Below are 20,173 nucleotides of genomic sequence, written 5' to 3'. Positions count from 1 at the left end.
TGACCTGTAGGCACATGCTGTAGCTGTATAAAATATCCCCATCATCTTATTAAGGCATTGGTTAATAGACCAGGACTTGGTAGAGTCTCAAACATTTGCAGTTATTGTTAATCTTCTGTATCCAAATTACTTACTTTTTACATTTTGTCTCTAAAGTCTAATTTATCATATATATATATATATATATATACCTGTCCAACTGCTCGTTAACACTTAATTTCTAATCAGCCAATCACATGGCGGCAACTCAGTGCATTTAGGCATGTAGACATGGTCAAGACAATCTCCTGCAGTTCAAACCGAGCATCAGTATGGGGAAGAAAGGTGATTTGAGTGCCTTTGAACGTGGCATGGTTGTTGGTGCCAGAAGGGCTGGTCTGAGTATTTCAGAAACTGCTGATCTACTGGGATTTTCACGCACAACCATCTCTAGGGTTTACAGAGAATGGTCCGAAAAAGAAAAAACATCCAGTGAGCGGCAGTTCTGTGGGCGGAAATGCGTTGTTGATGCCAGAGGTCAGAGGAGAATGGCCAGACTGGTTCGAGCTGATAGAAAGGCAACAGTGACTCAAATAGCCACCCGTTACAACCAAGGTAGCCAGAAGAGCATCTCTGAACGCACAGTACGTCGAACTTTGAGGCAGATGGGCTACAGCAGCAGAAGACCACACCGGGTGCCACTCCTTTCAGCTAAGAACAGGAAACTGAGGCTACAATTTGCACAAGCTCATCGAAATTGGACAATTGAAGATTGGAAAAACGTTGCCTGGTCTGATGAGTCTCGATTTCTGCTGCGACATTCAAATGGTAGGTTCAGAATTTGGCGTCAACAACATGAAAGCATGGATCCATCCTGCCTTGTATCAACGGTTTAGGCTGGTGGTGGTGGTGTCATGGTGTGGGGAATATTTTCTTGGCACTCTTTGGGCCCCTTGGTACCAATTGAGCATCGTTGCAACGCCAAAGCCTACCTGAGTATTGTTGCTGACCATGTCCATCCCTTTATGACCACAATGTACCCAACATCTGATGGCTACTTTCAGCAGGATAATGTGCCATGTCATAAAGCTGGAATCATCTCAGACTGGTTTCTTGAACATGACAATGAGTTCACTGTACTCCAATGGCCTCCACAGTCACCAGATCTCAATCCAATAGAGCATCTTTGGGATGTGGTGGAACGGGAGATTCGCATCATGGATGTGCAGCCGACAAATCTGCGGCAACTGTGTGATGCCATCATGTCAATATGGACCAAAATCTCTGAGGAATGCTTCCAGCACCTTGTTGAATCTATGCCATGAAGAATTGAGGCAGTTCTGAAAGCAAAAGGGGGTCCAACCCGTTACTAGCATGGTGCACTTAATAAAGTGGCCGGTGAGTGTGTATATATATATATATATATATATATATATATATATATATATATATAAAGAAAAGAGTGGGAATAATGACTGTTCCATTTTTACTCCAGTTTTGTGCCATTAGAAAAGTTTGATGAATTTCGCAATAAAATGAAAAATAACTTTAAAGATGAATAGTTTTATAAGTGTAAATTAGAGTAAGCATGTAAAAGGGTTATCTCCATGAACAAGACCTTTCCTCTATCCACAGGATAGGGAATAAGTGTCTGATCGTGCGAGATCCTACTGACGCGCCCCCTACTGATCACGAGAATGGGAGCTCTTGAGTTCCTCTACTTAAACAGAGCGGCATGTTTCCTATCCATTCCACTATGTACAACTATGGATGGTAGCCAAGTACAGTTCTTGTCTTCTCTACGGCAGTGCCAGAGACAAAAGGAGCAGCAGTGTACAATGAGCCACCATTTCATAAGGTCTTGTGCACACTGTCATTTTATGGATCCATGTTTTACAACTCTGTAATGCGGCACCCGTATCATTGTAGAGTAGTAGCAGACGCTTTCAGGCCCTGGTGCCTAAGGATCCCGAGTTTTACAAATTGGACAGATTGTATTATGGTCTAAATCAGGGGTCCTCAAACTTTTCAAACAGTGGGCCGGAGCCAGAGCAGGTCGCACAGACATCGGGAGCGGTGTCCTCCAATAGGTAAAGTGAACTGCGCTCCATGGCCTGGCCCGAGCTCCCCAGGAGCTTCATTATAAATGCACGCCTGCCGGCGTTGTCGGCGGGGCCAGACAGAAGTGCTTGGCGGGCCGCATGTGGCCCACGGGCCGCAGTTTGAGGAACACTGGTCTAAATGTTATGGCTGTACAGTATCTCTCATTATTTTTTTTATTTTTTTTCACAAGACTGCCCAAATGATGTATGACAAAAAACCATGGCTCTAGTTCTTTCACTTGCTGCATTTACAGAAGTCACGCTTGATGACTCTGCTCTTAGATGGACTTCTGCTCCACCATATGAATTTGTATGGAGTCCATGTGACACTCCGCGAGCTCCATGTACATGGCTTTACCGGGTGAACCCACAATTTCCATTTGCCAAATATCAAAATTTGTTGCAAATGGACTTCATATTCATACATAAGGAAATGAAGCTCAAAAATTATATAAGTCATAAGAAACTCAGAAGTGATGTCAGTCAGCGCCTATAGGGGATGAATACCTATTATTTATATCCCTCAGATCTTTTCCTCTGCCTGCTATTTAGCCTAGCTCCATTAGGGTAGTGCGGTAACTTGTGACTACAGTATAGCCAGGAGAGTCTGACACATACCCCCATCCCATTATTGGGTCAGGGCGAACCAATGATGAGACAGGAGGTCGGTCTAAGACTATCTCAGACTCCCTGTAGGCACTGTAGCTTATCTGTAGTCTCAGATCATAGCTCTAGCCTAATGTAAAACTGTAAGAAGATACAGCATCGGAAACATGTGGAGCAAACCTTTAAGAACTTTGCAATAGAAATGACATATGCACAAGAGCATTATTTGAGAGAATCTAGAGGATCATTACTGTAAAACAATGTGCAGTCATGTATGGGTGAAGAATTGTGTCACGATGAGACAATGATATTGTATGACCATGAGTTCTATTACTACTATGACCATTGGAGAAGGAACCAAATCAGTTCCTCTAAAAAGTGGTAGATATTGAGTATGGTCGTCATCCATGACATAACGTAATGTTATACTGTGTCTAGGCATTACCATATTTTCAGTTTGTTTCTTCTATAAAAGTGCAAATCTAGGAGTTTATGGACGTACATACTATATGTCCCTAGACTTTTCCTTGCCCACACCTAGTCATACATTCTCACAGATAGTAGTAATCTGCAATGTGTACAAATTCCCACATTGACCACTAAATCTGGCTGTTACAATGGTGAATTGCACATAGGTTTAGATAGAATTGCCTGCTGTAAACATTGGTGGAAGGGGCTCTTCAGTTTTACTGTTCTTTCAGTAATGAAAGAATTAAGGCATTAAATACTACTATGCTGGATCACAGCAACAAGGGGAGTAAGCTGAAAACATTACAATGGGGAGATATCATTGAGATGGCTGGCATTAATCCAAATGCATCCTTCAAAATATACATACACCATCAGTATATACAGTGGACTCTTGCTTTTTTTGTATGACAAATTACACATTAGCACGGAAGAGCAACCAGACAAGCTTCCACTGGCAGCAGTCATTGATCTAATGCCAGCTTTCTCATGCCAGTGAATGATAGGGCTGGCTATACAAGGGCAGTCCGGGAATCAGTTCTTATAATGCTGGTACAACTGCTTTTCCTCCTCAGAATAGGGGTGCTCATAGAACTTGTAGGCTCATTGGGACACCCATGTTGAAGAAGGATGTCCACACACTCTTGACTTCCAGCTCTCCTAGCATTGAAGAGGGCTGTATGACCGTTAATGTCTTTGGCCTTCACGTCAACACCATACTGTAAGAGGAATGAGATACAGTCAATGTCAAGGTTATGTGGCTAACCTATCGATATATCATTTGTGTACAGTGTAAATCCTAGAGAGTATCACTGTAATATTATGCCTTACCCAGACAAGCAATTGAGTGACAACCACATCTGGCAGCTCACAAGCCAAATGGAGAGCAGTACGCCTGTCTCGGTCTCCTGTGGCACTGTTGATCTGCTCCTTGTTGCTGTGGGCAAGGAGAAGTAAAACACTGGAAAGGTTTTTGTCTTGCACTGCTTTGAAGAGTTGCTTCACCAGAGGAATACCGGGGCTTTTTAATGGAGCCAAAAACAACCGCTGCTCATACTTGGCTCGTATCCACGACTCTCTCTCCTCCCTGAATAAGAAAGAGAACCATAACAATAAGATTTACAATATGTAACAGAATAATTGCAACTTATTTAATATCAATCATTTTTTTAGAAAGATGCAGCTGATGGTCTTATCTTAAAAGCTACAGAATCACAGGGTTAATACATGTCCCCTGACAGCGGCAGTGTCAAGCAGGGCAGTATAGCACCGTCTCTCACAATACAATCGCCTTCAGGACACAAGCTACATATGGCATGGGATATTTTTTACTCTACTGTCAACAAGTCGCTGGGAGTCCCTAAGGAAAGAAGCTCTTGGGTAATCGCTTGTGCCCACCCACTACAACACAGTCCCTGCTGGGTATCTGGCCTCAAATATAGAAGTGAAGCATAACAGGAGCATAGACAGGTGCACTGCAACAGAGGTAAAAATTTACTGATACCAGTTCCAGTAATATGCATGCAACAGGTTTTATTATACGGAATCGTTAAATGCATTAGTAAAAATAGTACAACCTGAGCAAAATCCTACTGTAATATGATTTGGGCATTTGGCTGGTAGTGCATGACATGTATACAATATTATTCTTTGCCTGACATGATTTTTCATCAGACGTTGTAATAATCCAGGTTACCATCATGACTATATCTGAAGTGTGATGACTTGTTCCGGCTTTGTCCTTTAATTGGATTGCCTTGATGCAATGTAACGATGAAGGGGCAGATTTATTAAAGGGAATCTGTCACCACAACATAGTATATCCAAACCAGCCTCACAGATATAGCTCCATGCTCCACCAATGTATTCAACTTTATCTGCATTCTAAGGACACAGATAGAGTTGATATCGCTATCTGCAGTCCAGTACTTTTCAATCCGGGCAGGCTGCCCCCCACTGCTATAGGATTCAGATAACCCAAACCTATCTATCTGCAGGGCTGGGTCTATATACTGGGTTCGGGTGACAGACTCCTTTTAAGACTGGAATTTCATATCATATCCCAAAGCACAAGATTTATGCAGATGCGTGAGCCTTTTAATACATTTGTCACAATTCACTCCAGCAGTTAATTTTAGTGATCTAACATAAGAAAATTAAATTTACACCCATTATAAGCAAGAACAAATTGCAACTTTTTGGGAGCTTAGTTTACACCCGAACTTTATTAAACAGATGAATAAGTATGGGCTTATTTCATAGCTTAGTAATATTAGATGTATTATAGTAATTATGTAGATTACTATCTGGAATTATGAATTAAAGATCTTCTCTCAAACAAAAAATAGAAAAGACATCTTTATATAACTTGCAGGCATAATATCATATCAACTTCTGTTTACTAGATGAAAACTTGTACCTTGAGGAGTCTGGGTTTGGCTTTGTCCGTCCGTGAGTTGTCATTTCCCAGATACTGTTGGCCATTTCATTGCCAATAGAGGTCAGGACCAGTGTTAGCTCAAGTGGCCAATCATCCAGATCCAGGGAGCGCACACGAGACAGATGTGTACCAAGGTTCCGATGAATTCCTGAGCATTCAATGCAGATCAGGGCTCCAAGGTTTAAGCTGGCCCAGGTAGGATCTAGTGTATACAAATATTTATAATAGAGAATATATAAGATAAGATAATCCTTTAATAGTCCCAACACGGGGAAATTCAGTGTGTTACAGCAGCATGGATAATAGAGTAATATATTACAAGAAAGAACACATACAAGCTCAGAATAGCAGATACAAAAGATACTAGGAGTCATAGCATATAGTCTATGGGGAAAAATGCTTCATTTCAGGGGATCCCACCATTCGACTCAGGAGAGTCACCTAGTCCACTATCACACTCCAGGAAATGATGCCAACACCCTGGAATGCAACTGGGACAGCAGGGGAAGCATGTCTGGGGGGCATCTAACATGCCCAAGTCACTGTATTATGTCAGGATCCCTGTCAGCTTGCGATATGCGGGAGCTGACTTTTTCCCATAGGAATGCATTGACCAGCGTTAATTGGCCAAATGCCATATAGAGTGCAGCATTCGGACAATCAACGCTGGTTCTGCCGGTGGCTCGTCTGTGAGGAGGCGGAGTCTAATATCGGAACAGAATGGAGACTGCTGTGGACCGATCTCCACCGGCAGAACCAGCGTTGATTGGCCGAATGCTATACTCTGTATGGCAATCGGCCAATCAACGCTGGTCAATGCATTCCTATGCCGAGATGTAGCAGAGCTGGCCGTGCGCTGAGCTTGGTTACTCCGAAGATGCAGTCGAGCTCAGCGCACGGCCAGCTCTGCTACATTGGAGATGAAGCAGAGCTGGCCATGCGCTGAGTTTGGCTACTCCGGAGATGCATCCGAGCTGAGCGCACGGCCAGCACTGCTACATCGGAGATGCAGCAGAGCTGAGTGTGCAGCAGGGTTCAACGTGCACTCAGCACTGCTACATCTGAGAGGTTGCCTACCCCTGGTCTAGCACCTAGTTGCATGTTTGCATTCAGAAAACAGATTGTTCATAATCTCAGTAGGTAACTGCTTAATCAGTATATACAGTAGTTACATACTTGGAGCATTACAGTCCACACAGAAGTTATTCCCTTTAGCATTTCGGATAGCTTGAATAGCTACAGCTTCACTTTGGCTGTCCATGCGGGCCTGAAATGACAAGCATATAATATGGTAGTTAGAAACTTTTACATATTTTTAACCTACACTTGTCCTCCATATAATCAAGAAGGAAGCATTACTTTACAATGTAATTTTTCTGTAATTTCTCTGAAAAAAAAGCTGAGAAAATACTGGCATGACATGATGAGAGTCAGCCATGGAGAGATATCCCTGTATTACTCCGACCTAACATAGTGACTGATAGCCTTCTGTACACACACACAGAAACAGGGGGAGCCTGTGTGTATGGAGTGTTGGCAAAATCAGTAGATTTGTGGCCCAATTTTTTTGTATTTTATTTATACAAAAAAATTGGGCCACAAATAATAATAAAATGCTGCATATAATAAGGATTTAATATTGATTTTTACAACTTTTCACTTTTTTTTTTATTGAATAAAGAGGATCACTGAATGCAGAGTTTTACAGATTCGGAAGCTTGCTGATAATAACTAAGCCCTGTCTATACACAGCCTCCGAAGCTAGGATGCATTCACTTGCGCGTCGGAGGGCTGTACAGAGCATGCTGAGCATGCGCAGTATGCTCTGTACTCCATAGAACTAAAGGAGCGTACTGCGCATGCTCGCGTATGCAGCCGGCCACCAAAAAAATGGCCGCCCGCATGTGAAGCCGACTCTGCCTGTGCCCCGTGGAGAGCCAGCTTGCGTATGCGTTTAACTTTGACCCAGCCGGAAGAAGATGACGTTGGCAACGAAGATGGAAGCGGCGCTGGAGTGAGTTCTCTCGCAGCATTGGGGACGCCCCCAGTGCTGTTGGAGCACTGGGGCCCGCCCCCAGTGCTGCAAGAGAGTTAATTTGCATACCGAGAAAAACCGGGATTGTAGGCGAACGACAGCGTGGAGAAGACGACGAAAGGTTGGAAAAGAGTAGCCTTTCTTATGGCTATTCCAAGGTGGTACTTAGAAAAAATTGTGTGTGAATGATAGGATCTCTTTAAAGGGAATTTTCCACCTCCTTAAAGCATATTCAATTTCTGCCACCATGTTACAGAGCACATTACAGTGATTTACAACATACCTCTGTTATATATGTCACTTTTGAAGATATGGAGGAAAACAACTTTGAAGTCCTATGCAAATGAGGCAGCTAGTCAAGTGCGATGGGCAATGTCAAGGAAGAAAAGGACCAGCCTCCAAAGGAAAAGCCAAAGACCAGCACTCGCCCATATACAATAAAGGACTTTATTAAGCACGACGCGTTCCGGGCCAGGATGCCCTTTCTCAAGTGCAGATAGATCTAGCTGCAGTGGGCCAAAGACATAGGCAATGTCAAGGCACTGTGACTCCCATTGCACAGGGTGGTGCGGGCAGGAGACTGGACAGAGCAGCGCTCCAAGGAGTTGAAGGCTCTCCCCCAGTGCACCAACTGCCTCATTTGCATATAAATATAAAGATGTTTTTTTATCTACTCTACTGATTAATTATATAATCTTGTAATATGTATTGATATAAAACTGATAAAATATTGATAAATTTCGCAGTTTTCATGGCTTACCTTATTCTTGCTGCTTTCACAGCACTGAAGACTTGCAAGAATCTGACTTTCTATAGCTTGAACCCAAGAATCCCTTTCCTCAAAACTGCCAGTCTCGAAATGCCATGTTTGACCAGTACTAGATACAATGATGAATTCAAAGTTCTCCTCTATTGGATGGAAAGGAAATGGTTAGATAGCAGTCAGTACAACAATCCACTATCAGTGCTGTTATCTAATACATTCAGTACATTTCATGCAAATTACTGGAAAATCGATACAAAGAATCTGATCTCAAAATCTTTTTATTTTACATTTACATTAGGCTGTGTGCACACTGGCAGTTTTTAACATACATTTTCCATCATTGTGACACTTATTTTTCATCATTTTTTTATCATCTGTTTTTAAAGAGGAACTTTCATGTCCTTGGATGCATGCAATTTTATATACCGCTAGTAAGCTGACAGTGCGCTGAATTCAGCGAACTGTTGGCTTTCCTGCTATGTGCCCTGGGGCAAGAGATATTGGTGCAGTCACCAATGTCTGCCTACTGGCAGAAGGGCATTCCTGATAGCCTAGCTGGACTGTGAGGAACGCCTCCTCAACAGTACTCCACAGTCCTTTACTGTCAGAGGGGGCGTTCCTTACCACCCAGCAATGACACTAAACTGTGAAGAGCACCCCCAGTACCAATCTATAGACATGTACAGTCAGGGTGCGTTCTTCACAGCTTAATGTCATGTCTGGGCGATAAGGAACGCCCTATATGACAGTACAGAGCTAGAGACTGTCAGGGGGGTGATCCTCACAGCCCAGCTAGATTGTCAGGAACGCCCTTCTGACAGTGGGCTGAGATCGGTAACAGCACCGATATCTGTTGCCCCAGGGCACATGTGCGCTGAATTCAGTCCACTGTTGGCTTTCTAGTGCTATATAAAACTACATGTGCCTGAGGACATGAAAGGTACTGTTTAAAAAAGATGGATGAATCTAATGCATAACTCAAAAGTACATACATTAAACACTGATCCCAAAGACAGGTATTGGGTCCATTAGGCCAGAAAAATGGACAAGGATAGGACGTGCCTTTTTTTTTTTTTTTAACTGACAGTATTCACTGTCAATTAAAAAAAAAAAAAAAAAGCCATACGTATGTATGTATATATTGTCCTAAAACTGAATAGATACCATAAGTTAAAAAAAACTTTTAGGACGAAAATGTAAAGCATTTACGATAATTTACTTTACGTGCCCAGAATTCCTGTCGTGCCCCACATATTTGTCTCAATATACGAGAGATGATTTGTGTCTGCTTATGTTACGCCAAGAATTGTAGGGTCTTTGATGATGCGTGCACCAAATATTTGTTCCTTACAGCCTGCAAGTTAAGATTTTTGTCTACATGTTTTACGTGAAATATTTGTAGGTTTTTGCTGTCCGCTTGAAAAGTCAGACATCTTTGGGAACGGACAGTTAAGGACAGGCATGGACAGTAAAAGAACACACCCGATCTCCATTTAAATCAATGTAAAATGTCACGGACACAGCTAGTGTCCGGAGTATAATGTCCGCACAAGATTTTGAACAGACATTAGCAGCGGACACTAGCTGTCGGACACCGACAGTAATGTGAACGCTCCCTAAGAGAGTACAAATATAGATAGTATTAATAAATGTGGCCCATTAGATGTATATTGGCAGAACCCGCCAATTTCAAAGCTCTTGACCAACCATCTAACATGTATGGAGGCTTCCCGACTCTCCTCTGACAGCTGATTTACCCAAACAGGAAGCCACTTATTGGGGGTTGCAGGTTAATGAAGTTCTGTGATTACAGCAGCATCTGCACTTCTATTCCTATACCTGTGTAAGGGGCTATTCACATGACCATGTTCCATCAGTGAAACATATACTATGTGATGACCATCAGTGAAACATATACTATGTGTTGACCTTATTTCTGGGACTGACTATGGCCATAAGGATGCAACTCACTAGTTATGATGCAGTGAACTCTGGAAAGGCTTCACAATGGCAATGTACATGATGAGTTGTGTCTTTATGTTTCACAAGAGGTATGGTTCAAGCAGTCTACAGAGCTCTTCAATTCTGGAAATCAGTGCTGGCCTGAATTCTTAGATGTTACTAACACAATACTATACTCTTAGATTTCCCTTTCAAAGGGATAGTGTCATCAGAAAATTACAAACTTTTTAAATCAAGTTTTTTTTTTAATGTTAGACATTTTTCTAATCTAAAAATCCTAAAATCCTGCAGTTTTCACTCTGATCACTAAGCCTTATAATAGGCTGGTACTTTGTGCTCTGTAGAAGATTTCACTGCAGCGGTCACCTCATTATCAGTAGAGCATCTACAGTTCTATGAAAAAGTTTGGGCACCCCTATTAATCTTAATCATTTTTAGTTCTAAATATTTTGGTGTTTGCAGCAGCCATTTCAGTTTGATCTATCTAATAACTGATGGACACAGTAATATTTCAGGATTGAAATGAGGTTTATTGTACTAACAGAAAATGTGCAATATGTATTAAACCAAAATTTGAACGGTGCAAAAGTATGGGCACCTCAACAGAAAAGTGACATTAATATTTAGTAGATCCTCCTTTTACAAAGATAACAGCCTCTAGTCGCTTCCTGTAGCTTTTAATCAGTTCCTGGATCTTGGATGAAGGTATTTTGGACCATTCCTCTTTACAAAACAATTCAAGTTCAGTTAAGTTTGATGGTCGCCGAGCATGGACAGCACGCTCTCAAATCATCCCACAGATGTTCAATGATATTGAGGTCTGGGGACTGGGATGGCCATTCCAGAACATTGTAATTGTTCCTCTGCATGAATGCCTGAGTCGATTTGGAGCGGTGTTTTGGATCATTGTCTTGCTGAAATATCCATCCCCGGCGTAACTTCAACTTCGTCACTGATTCTTGAACATTATTCTCAAGAATCTGCGGATGCTGAGTGGAATCCATGCGACCCTCAACTTTAACAAGATTCCCGGTGCCAGCATTGGCCACACAGCCCCAAAGCATGATGGAACCTCCACCAAATTTTACAGTGGGTAGCAAGTGTTTTTCTTGGAATGCTGTTTTTTTGGACGCCATGCATATCGCCTTTTTGTATGACCAAACAACTCAATCTTTGTTTCATCAGTCCACAGGACCTTCATCCAAAATGAAGCTGGCTTGTTCAAATGTGCTTTTGCATACCGCAGGCGACTCTGTTTGTGGCATACGTGCAGAAACGGCTTCTTTCTCATCACTCTCCCATACAGCTTCTCCTTGTGCAAAGTGCGCTGTATTGTTGACCGATGCACAGTGACACCATCTGCAGCAAGATGATGCTGCAGCTCTTTGGAGGTGGTCTGTGGATTGTCCTTGACTGTTCTCACCATTCTTCTTCTCTGCCTTTCTGATATTTTTCTTGGCCTGCCACTTCTGGGCTTAACAAGAACTGTCCCTGTGGTCTTCCATTTCCTTACTATGTTCCTCACAGTGGAAACTGACAGGTTAAATCTCTGAGACAACTTTTTGTATCCTTCCCCTGAACAACTATGTTGAACAATCTTTGTTTTCAGATCATTTGAGAGTTGTTTTGAGTAGCCCATGATGCCACTCTTCAGAGGAGATTCAAATAGGGGATCAACTTGCAATTGGCCACCTTAAATACCTTTTCTTATGATTGGATACATCTGGTTATGAAGTTCAAAGCTCACTGAGGTTAAAAAACCAATTTTGTGCTTCAGTAAGTCAGTAAAAAGTAGTTAGGGGAATTCAAATCAATAAAATGATAAGGGTGCCCATACTTTTGCACCGGTCAAATTTTGGTTTAATGCATATTGCACATTTTCTGTTTGTACAATAAACCTCATTTCAATCCTGAAATATTACTGTGTCCATCAGTTATTAGATATATCAAACTGAAATGGCTGTTGCAAACACCAAAATATTTAGAACAAAAAATGATTAAGATTAATAGGGGTGCCCAAACTTTTTCATAGGACTGTATATATAGATAACCAAGACTGCTTTAACCATGGTGCATCTGCACTAGGCCCTATGGTAGTGGGGGCCCACCCTAGCCGAACCAGATCAAATGGGATAGTCCTGCATTTTGGGTGCTGTTCCAGGTGGCAGGTAGAAAATTCAACTCTATCGGCATCCTTAGGACACAGATAAACTTGAATATATAGTTATAGAGGACAGTGCTCCACCATTTACGCTGTCTGGGGCAGGGAGGGAACATAAGTTCCTAACCAGACATATCACTATAGTGGGAGTCTGTACAAAACTCCATAGGGATCAGGTAAGTAAAACCTTTTTTAAGAAATTTGTATGTAATATAGTCATTGAATGATCACTAAGAGGGCAAGAAGCATTACATTGTGTGGGCCACTTGAGTGGACATTAAATTATATGGGGGTCCCCATGTATAAAACCATTAATGTTTTTATTACACTGGGACAACCATTCACAATAGGTGATGGTCACAGCTTATCAAAGCCCTATTGCGGCCATGGTCCCTGCGCTTTGAGTCCTTTGGTGAGAAAAGCGGGTTACAAATGTTTGTCACTGACATTGGTACATGTGGCTGCAGTCAAGCATATCTTTATATTATATTACCATTAAATAAGGTTAAAAAAATACATACAAAGGAATGATATATATATATATATATATATATATATATATATATTATACTGTATATACTGTATATATAATTATCTTGTTTTAGTTAGGGAAAATTTCAATACATTCCCCTTAAATACTCCAAACGCCCCTACTATCCTCTCATCACACCAAGTAACCCTGGACATTACATCGCTATAACATGTCTTTACCTGTTTTATAAATATTTCTTAAACTACCAAATGTTTTTAATTTCCACATTTTGCGCTTGGCTGGAGGATGATCCCGCAGAGCGTAGCAGAAAGGGCAAAAGGAAAGAGAAGAAAACCACAGAATTAAAGCACAAGGAAGAGCAAGAAGTCAGACAGTAGATGCAGAGTTATTATATAGAGAAGCTATAATATATGTAATACACAATGGGGAGAATTTATCAACTGTGCAAAATGTTACAGCAGACTGTGACTACAGGTCTGAAAATGTGCAAAGTGGATATAAATGGTCAACGTGTGATAAATATGGGACTGTTATTTGACAATTACACATTCCACGGCTCTATATTTTTTACATTTACACTGTGGAGGGAATGGAGTGTATTTGCACACCAAACACCTTCACCATTAACTTGATAAATTCTCCCCAATGACTGTTCACGCAAGATCATAAAGAAAGAGAGAAATACATAGGCATCTAGGTTATACCTTTATCTGCTTTTTTTGTCTTAGAATATCCTAGAGATTTGTCTTGGAATGTGTTAAAATTCCTGCTCTTAGTATCAGACTGACATAGTAAGTACACTACTTATTGTATTACAATGCTATAGTGTGCATTGCATAGCCCTATATCTCCACTTCTGCAAATCTGAATACACACCTCTACTGCAGATACATCTTATCATAGATACACCTTCATTTGGTCATAAATCAGCTTACATTGTTCAGGGTTAGACAGTCTGATGGATTTATTAGGGCGCACTGCAGCCTGCTAAGTATTGTAATCCATGCACATTGCAGAAGCCAAATAATCCAAAATTTTAAATAAAAACCTATTACAAAAATATTTTTCACCAAAACACATGCAACTATATAAAAAAGAAGAAAGCTCTAATGGCGTACATACCCTACTATTCACAATAAAGGAGTGATACATTGTTACATAAGGCTGTAAAGAACTCACCATCTGCTTGGCCTGCCGAGCCCTCTGTTTTGGAGGGTGTAATATTTTTCTTCTTTTTATTCTTCTTTTTATCACTCATTGGAGAGGGTGGAGGCTCCTTGTTGCTGGATGGACTAGAAATCACATCTCCAGTAGAACTGCTCTCTGTTTTAGAGAAATAATTTTCCATTAAAGCACTGAGGTCAATTCAGTACTGCTAAAATCATAAGTTCACTAATAAATATCCTAAAATTATGTTTATTATGTTCATCTAGTGATAGGGAACTTATTAAGACCATAGTATAGTATGTATATTACCACCAACAGTCTTTATTACTCAAAGAGGCATATGTAGTAAGCTAAATGTACCATATTCTGTCCTAATTTGCACCAAAAACTAGTCTACATATCTTGGATTATTATATTATGTGTTTTAGGCTGAAGCCTCACGTTGCAAAAACGCAGTGTTTTACATTACCGACAAAGTGAATGGGATTCTTGGCAGAAAGTCTGCAGAAGAAAATTCTGAAAAAACACAGTGAAGAACATTGTGGAACAAAACGTGATACGTTTCCAACCCATTTTCTTCCACAGTGTTTCGCTGCATTGGGCCTTAGACACTTTTTTGCCTCTTCCTACAAATGGATTAGACTTAGCAGAATGTGATTGTGTTCTGCCAGAAAGGTGGCAAGGCTTAGGAAGCAATGGGGGTATGGAATAAAAATGTAATTCAACTTTATTATATATATCTATTATATTATTATATTATTATATCTGAAGGCACTCCATCTCTGCTAAATCGAACTAGAGGAAGGATCAATTAGATAGGCTATCAGCCTAAAGCATTACTTAACCTGCATGAGAAATGTCATATTTACCGCCATGGCCAAATCATGGCATTTTCGCCATGTGGGGCCCACAACATGGTTTTTGGACAGCATGCAATTTTTGCAGAGCCAATAAAATGCCAGTAAATCCCCTGAGATATGAGCCGCTTAACAGCTCTTCCATGTGACAGCAGTTATCATCCATATGTGTCATATCTATATCCTGGCACAAAAAGTGTAACAAACTTTATGGGGCATTTTTCCTTGAACCCTTTGTAAAAAATGAATTTGCAAAAAATTTCTCACAACCCATTGATAATAAATACTGTGAATCACCTGTGGGTTCAAAATATTCACTATTCTCCTTGATAAATTCCTTTTGGGGTGTAGCTTCCACAATAGGGTTAATTTTGGGGGGCTTTTCATTGTTCTAGTATTTTAGGAGCTTTGCAAATGAGATATGGCAGCCTAAAAGTATTCCAGTAAAATGTGTCCATCTAAAGTCACCACATTGGAGACCAGCTCAAATTCCTGTCCAAAAGCTGCAGTGTGAACATACTCTAGAAAGGTGAGTTCACATAGAGGAATTTCCTGCGAATTTGGGGGGGGGTGATTCTGCCCCCGAATCTGGAGCAGATTCCTCCCAAATCCGCCTCTCATTGTTTTCAACGGGAGGGAGAAATTACAGCAGGATCCGCCCATGGGGTCCGCAGCTGGAAACTTCCTCCTGATTAGGCCTGGATGAATGGGCGGGATACCGCGATGGAATGCTAATGCATCGGCAGCCCATCGCAGCTAGCCACACGAAAAAGCCGGCAGCGGAAAATGAAGAGGAATTTGTTCTTCATTTTCCACCGTGTGAATTGACCCTAAGCCCTCTTGCACATGACTGTAAGAATAGTCAGGGTGGTATCCGAATAGCACACTGACGCATTCATTTCTATGGGCTTATACATGACCGTGAATTACAGCAGCCAGTTAAGGCTCAGGCTCAAAAAACCACAGCAAAATCTGCAACAAAAAAAAAGCAGCTTTTCTGCAATATGAAGCTTCAGCCTAAAGGAGAATATTCCCCCCCACCACCAGGGAGTCTAATGGTACTCACATTATAATGCCTCTGTACCAGTGTCTATGAGTCCTCAAACTTAAAGCAACAGTTAATTTCCCACCTGTTTATCATATTAAAGATTTTATGCAAGCGCAATAAACAAAAAAAGAGGACGAGATTATAGATGGAACAAGAGAGTACAAAGAAATTACTCAGTCGAGGCAGAACATAACAATTAAACTCCGCTATAAGACGCAATTACCGTGACTGTTGTGAAAAGAGATAATTAAAACATGCATTCCAGCAGAGATGATAACCTTTCATACGCTTCTAATCCAGATGGGGCAACCCTGCTAAAAAGGCTATGTAAGATAAAGTAGTCATTTCACAAGCAATTCACTCATAAATTATCCGAGATGTTAAGCCGCAGTCAAGCATTACCATACTTTAAGAGACTCTTCAATTTGATGTTCACATGGCAGCTGCCAGTATTCTCTTGCAAATTCAATCTAATGTTTAATAGTTTCTCCGGAACTGAGCAACTGTTGCGTGAATTGCTTTGGCCACTAGGTGGCACTGGATAATCATGTTACAGTGTACTATGTACAGTAATGGATAAAACCGCAGCATGGTGACCTCTGGTTATCAGAAAGTTGGAGAACTGTTCTTTTATACAGAGATTAAAGACTATGTTCAAATTGAAAAATTATGGTTGATATTGTCTCTGTGCCTCTAAAATGTTAAATGAAGGAACTCAGCAACACATATTAACCCCATGGGGAAATCTGCTGTATATGTGCAGCAAATTTACAATGGGGCAATATGAGTGAGTATACACTATATCAGGACTAGGCAACCTTCAGTACTCCAGCTGTTGTAAAACTACAAATCCCAGCATGCATACTTGCTCTTGGAACTCCTATAGAAGTGTTTGGAGTTTCACAGCAGCTGGAGTGATGAAAGTTGCTGTCCCTGGCATATGGCAGACACCCGCCACTAATGACAAGATGACGGTGACAAGATGTTTAACTGCTACATAACATGGGGAACACCAATCGGCACCCCCACAATGTCATGGGTGGAGGGGTGCAATTCAGTTGGTGTGAGAATCAGAAGTCTATTGAATGTTCCCAGTCTACTCCTATAATTTCTATATATTACACTCTTGCTACAGCGCAATATAGACAAAGTATTGTAGTATATTGTATAAGCAATCAAACATTCACAGGCTTGAACCCCCTATGAAAACTTTAAAAAAAAATAAAAAAATTTAAATAAAACATCAAAAGTATTAAAAATTCCAAAGACTTCCTTTCCCCATTTTGCATATACAAATTATCATAAATGGTACAGTCACATCTAGAAATACCTGCACTATTATATGCAATACAATATGCACTCTATCCCAATGTGCGTATCACAGGTTTTCAGTTACCTCTTCCCAAATCAAATCTAAATAAAGAAATGATCAGAAATGTATATGTACCCCACAATGCTACCAGTCAATGCTATAGCTGCAAAAAGAGTCCTTACACAGCTCCACACATAGAAGTACGAAAAGTTTAAAAAAAATTAAATTAAAAAAATTAAACATTATCAGTTTCACAATACAATGTCCCTATAATGTCCATTACGAATTTTGCAAATATTTCAGGTTTGACTGAACCTGAAATTTTGGGAGTTCTTCCGGCTCCCGGAAAAAAGAAGCGAGGTGCTCACTCTTTAGACCGAGTTGCCTCGCGATTCGGCTTGAAGATGCTCCCTCCTCCGGACTAGGCCTATTCATTGGGCCTAATCCAGAGCGGAGTGCGCGGCTGGATGCCGATGCAGTGCACCGCCTTTCAGTCGTGACTACCAGGCTTTTGGACCGGAACCTGAGGCGGCCTCAGGTTCCAGTCCAAAAGACCCGGTGTGAACTTACCCTTACTCACCTTCCCTGGGCTCTGACACAGTTCTTTAGGCCTTCAATGACATCATAGACTGCTGAGGCCTGTAATTGGGGCTCAGCAGTCACATAGGTTACGCTGGCATGATTATGTGTTCTGGTGCCGGTGTGACCCACGTGACTTCTGAGGCTCAATTACAGCGGTCTGTGGCATCATTGAAGAGGCTCGAAGACCCAAAGCTCACTGTTTTTTATGTTTGATCACTTACCCCAGCCCTCTGCTCATTACACTCTGAAGTCTGAAGAGTATAATAGCCAAACATATAATAGCAGTTAGGTTTTGGACAAGATTGGTCTGAACAAAACATCCAGACGAACCTAGCAAGATGAATTTTGTGCAATTTTTTTCCCACTCCTGACCACGGTCTGCCTCCACTTCTCCCTTTAGCCTTGAGGGCCCATACGCTGCACTGGATAGCGTCAGTGCTGTCCTGACACATGATGTGGGATGCACAGGGTCCCCTGGAAAACTGAAGGGGGAGTGGAGGTGGTTGCAAAGGTGGATATAGCCTTCAATACACTGGAAAAAAATAACGCTCATTCAGTAGGCAAATTAATAAAATTGCTTGTGGTGTTCTTATATAGGGATATCCAAGAACAGTTGTACCAGCATTATGCATGTATAATGTGGAGTTCATCCATAGACAGTCATTGAACACTATGGAAGGCACCAGCATTTGAAACATGCAAATAAATAATCTTTTCCCCTGTTTGAATATACAAAAATCATCCTTTTAGGGACTTATTAGAGAAAACTCTTCATTGCATAATGTACAGCACTTAGGCCATTTATATCACTCACTTGTTGTCGGAGGTTTGATGCTGGGGGCATCTATCACAGTTGGGCTGCTCACATCCTTTAATAAGCCATTGACGCTGGCAGATGGGCCACATGCAGAAATCGCTCTTGGTGGTCTCTTGCCTGGAACCTTTACCGTTGTTCTCAGCAGATCCATCTCCTTCCCATGTGTGCTATGCAAATAGTCCTAGGATTATAGATAAGACAAATATATAAGATTGTGACATTATTCACCCCTTAATATGATGCCCATATAATATAATATATTATAGCTACAAGTCTGTTCTGCCAGTATCTAAAATGGCATAATAAAGGACACATCTTTATGAGTCGGTGACCAGCCACTAGTTGTGTATATATTAATAAGAATTATATTAGGGTACAAGAGTGAGGGGATATTGTTGAATTAAAGATTCAGGTTCTGAGGGAAATTGTAGAAGGGGGTAAAGGAATCAGAACAGAGAATGTGATAGGCCAGCCAAAAAGGATGTGTTTTGAGGGCATACGTAAAATTGGGGATGTTGGAAAATATCTCGGTAAAGCGTCACGGAACATGATGGCGCTATAGAAGTAAGCAAAATAAAAATGGCAGGCAGGTTTTATGCTATAATGTTGGATAAACTGCCTAGTAATGTACAGATACGTCACTGTTCAGTGCAATGTGGGACTTGTCTGTATGAAGGTGACCTTACTGTAGTGGTGGTGCATTCTGCAGATCGGCACTAGGTGGCAGTACTGTCAAATTCGTTGGGTATGAACACAATGGGCGAAGAAAGAAGGAAACTTTGCATGAACAGAAGTAAATGATAATGGATCTAAGAATAGAATTTATAATAGACTTTTCAAATTCCAGATGGGCCGACTGCACTATGGGCCACTGGGCTGGCCCTTACTCTGACTATTGCTGCAGAGTGCAGCCCGGTGGCCACTGCTGCATACCTTCAGAGTGGAGGCCGCCACGCAGCACTGAGAGAATGTGTTGGATCAATCTCACCAGACTCATCATGTGAGGTTCGCTCAGCAGTTTCGTTCAGACCGCACAGGTCCTGACCGAAACTGCCATTAGACTTTGGAGACTCTTCAGACCACAGAGTATAATAGGGTGATCAAAGATAATAAACAATGTTACTCATCTCTCCTTGGCTCCTGTGTTGGTCTTCTGGCCTTAGAGATGTCACAAATGACACCATAGACCTGTGATTAGGCCTCATCAGTCACACCGGTACACCAGTGTTATGATGCAAAATGAAGCTGGCGTCATTCATGATGTCTCAATGACATGAAGATGACAGGAGATGAGCACCACAGCCAGGAGAGGTCACTAATAGACATGAGCGAGTATATTCGATCGAATACCTCCGTCGCATAGTTCTTGGTGTCAAAA

General features: G+C 41.3%; 1 protein-coding gene across 1 annotated transcript in view; it reads right to left on the bottom strand.

Moving 5' to 3' along the window:
* Positions 1–2,888: 2,888 nt before the first annotated feature.
* The window catches only part of AGAP2 (ArfGAP with GTPase domain, ankyrin repeat and PH domain 2), a 166,847-nt gene continuing 149,562 nt past the window's right edge, over positions 2,889–20,173 (bottom strand). Inside the window, exons 11-18 of the mRNA XM_075265599.1 lie at positions 18,793–18,976; positions 14,192–14,335; positions 13,231–13,290; positions 8,391–8,539; positions 6,772–6,862; positions 5,575–5,797; positions 3,987–4,242; positions 2,889–3,874 (exon numbers count right to left, since the gene is read on the bottom strand). Of these exons, the coding sequence (XP_075121700.1) occupies positions 3,668–3,874; positions 3,987–4,242; positions 5,575–5,797; positions 6,772–6,862; positions 8,391–8,539; positions 13,231–13,290; positions 14,192–14,335; positions 18,793–18,976 (1,314 nt within the window). The 3' untranslated portion in view covers positions 2,889–3,667. The remainder of the gene's footprint in view (positions 3,875–3,986; positions 4,243–5,574; positions 5,798–6,771; positions 6,863–8,390; positions 8,540–13,230; positions 13,291–14,191; positions 14,336–18,792; positions 18,977–20,173) is intronic.

Source organism: Leptodactylus fuscus, chromosome 2 (genome assembly GCF_031893055.1).
Source record: "Leptodactylus fuscus isolate aLepFus1 chromosome 2, aLepFus1.hap2, whole genome shotgun sequence".
In the NCBI taxonomy this organism is placed as follows: Eukaryota; Metazoa; Chordata; class Amphibia; order Anura; family Leptodactylidae; genus Leptodactylus; species Leptodactylus fuscus.
The sequence above is the reverse complement of the archived record's forward strand: the minus strand, read 5'-3'. Positions and strand labels throughout refer to the sequence as shown.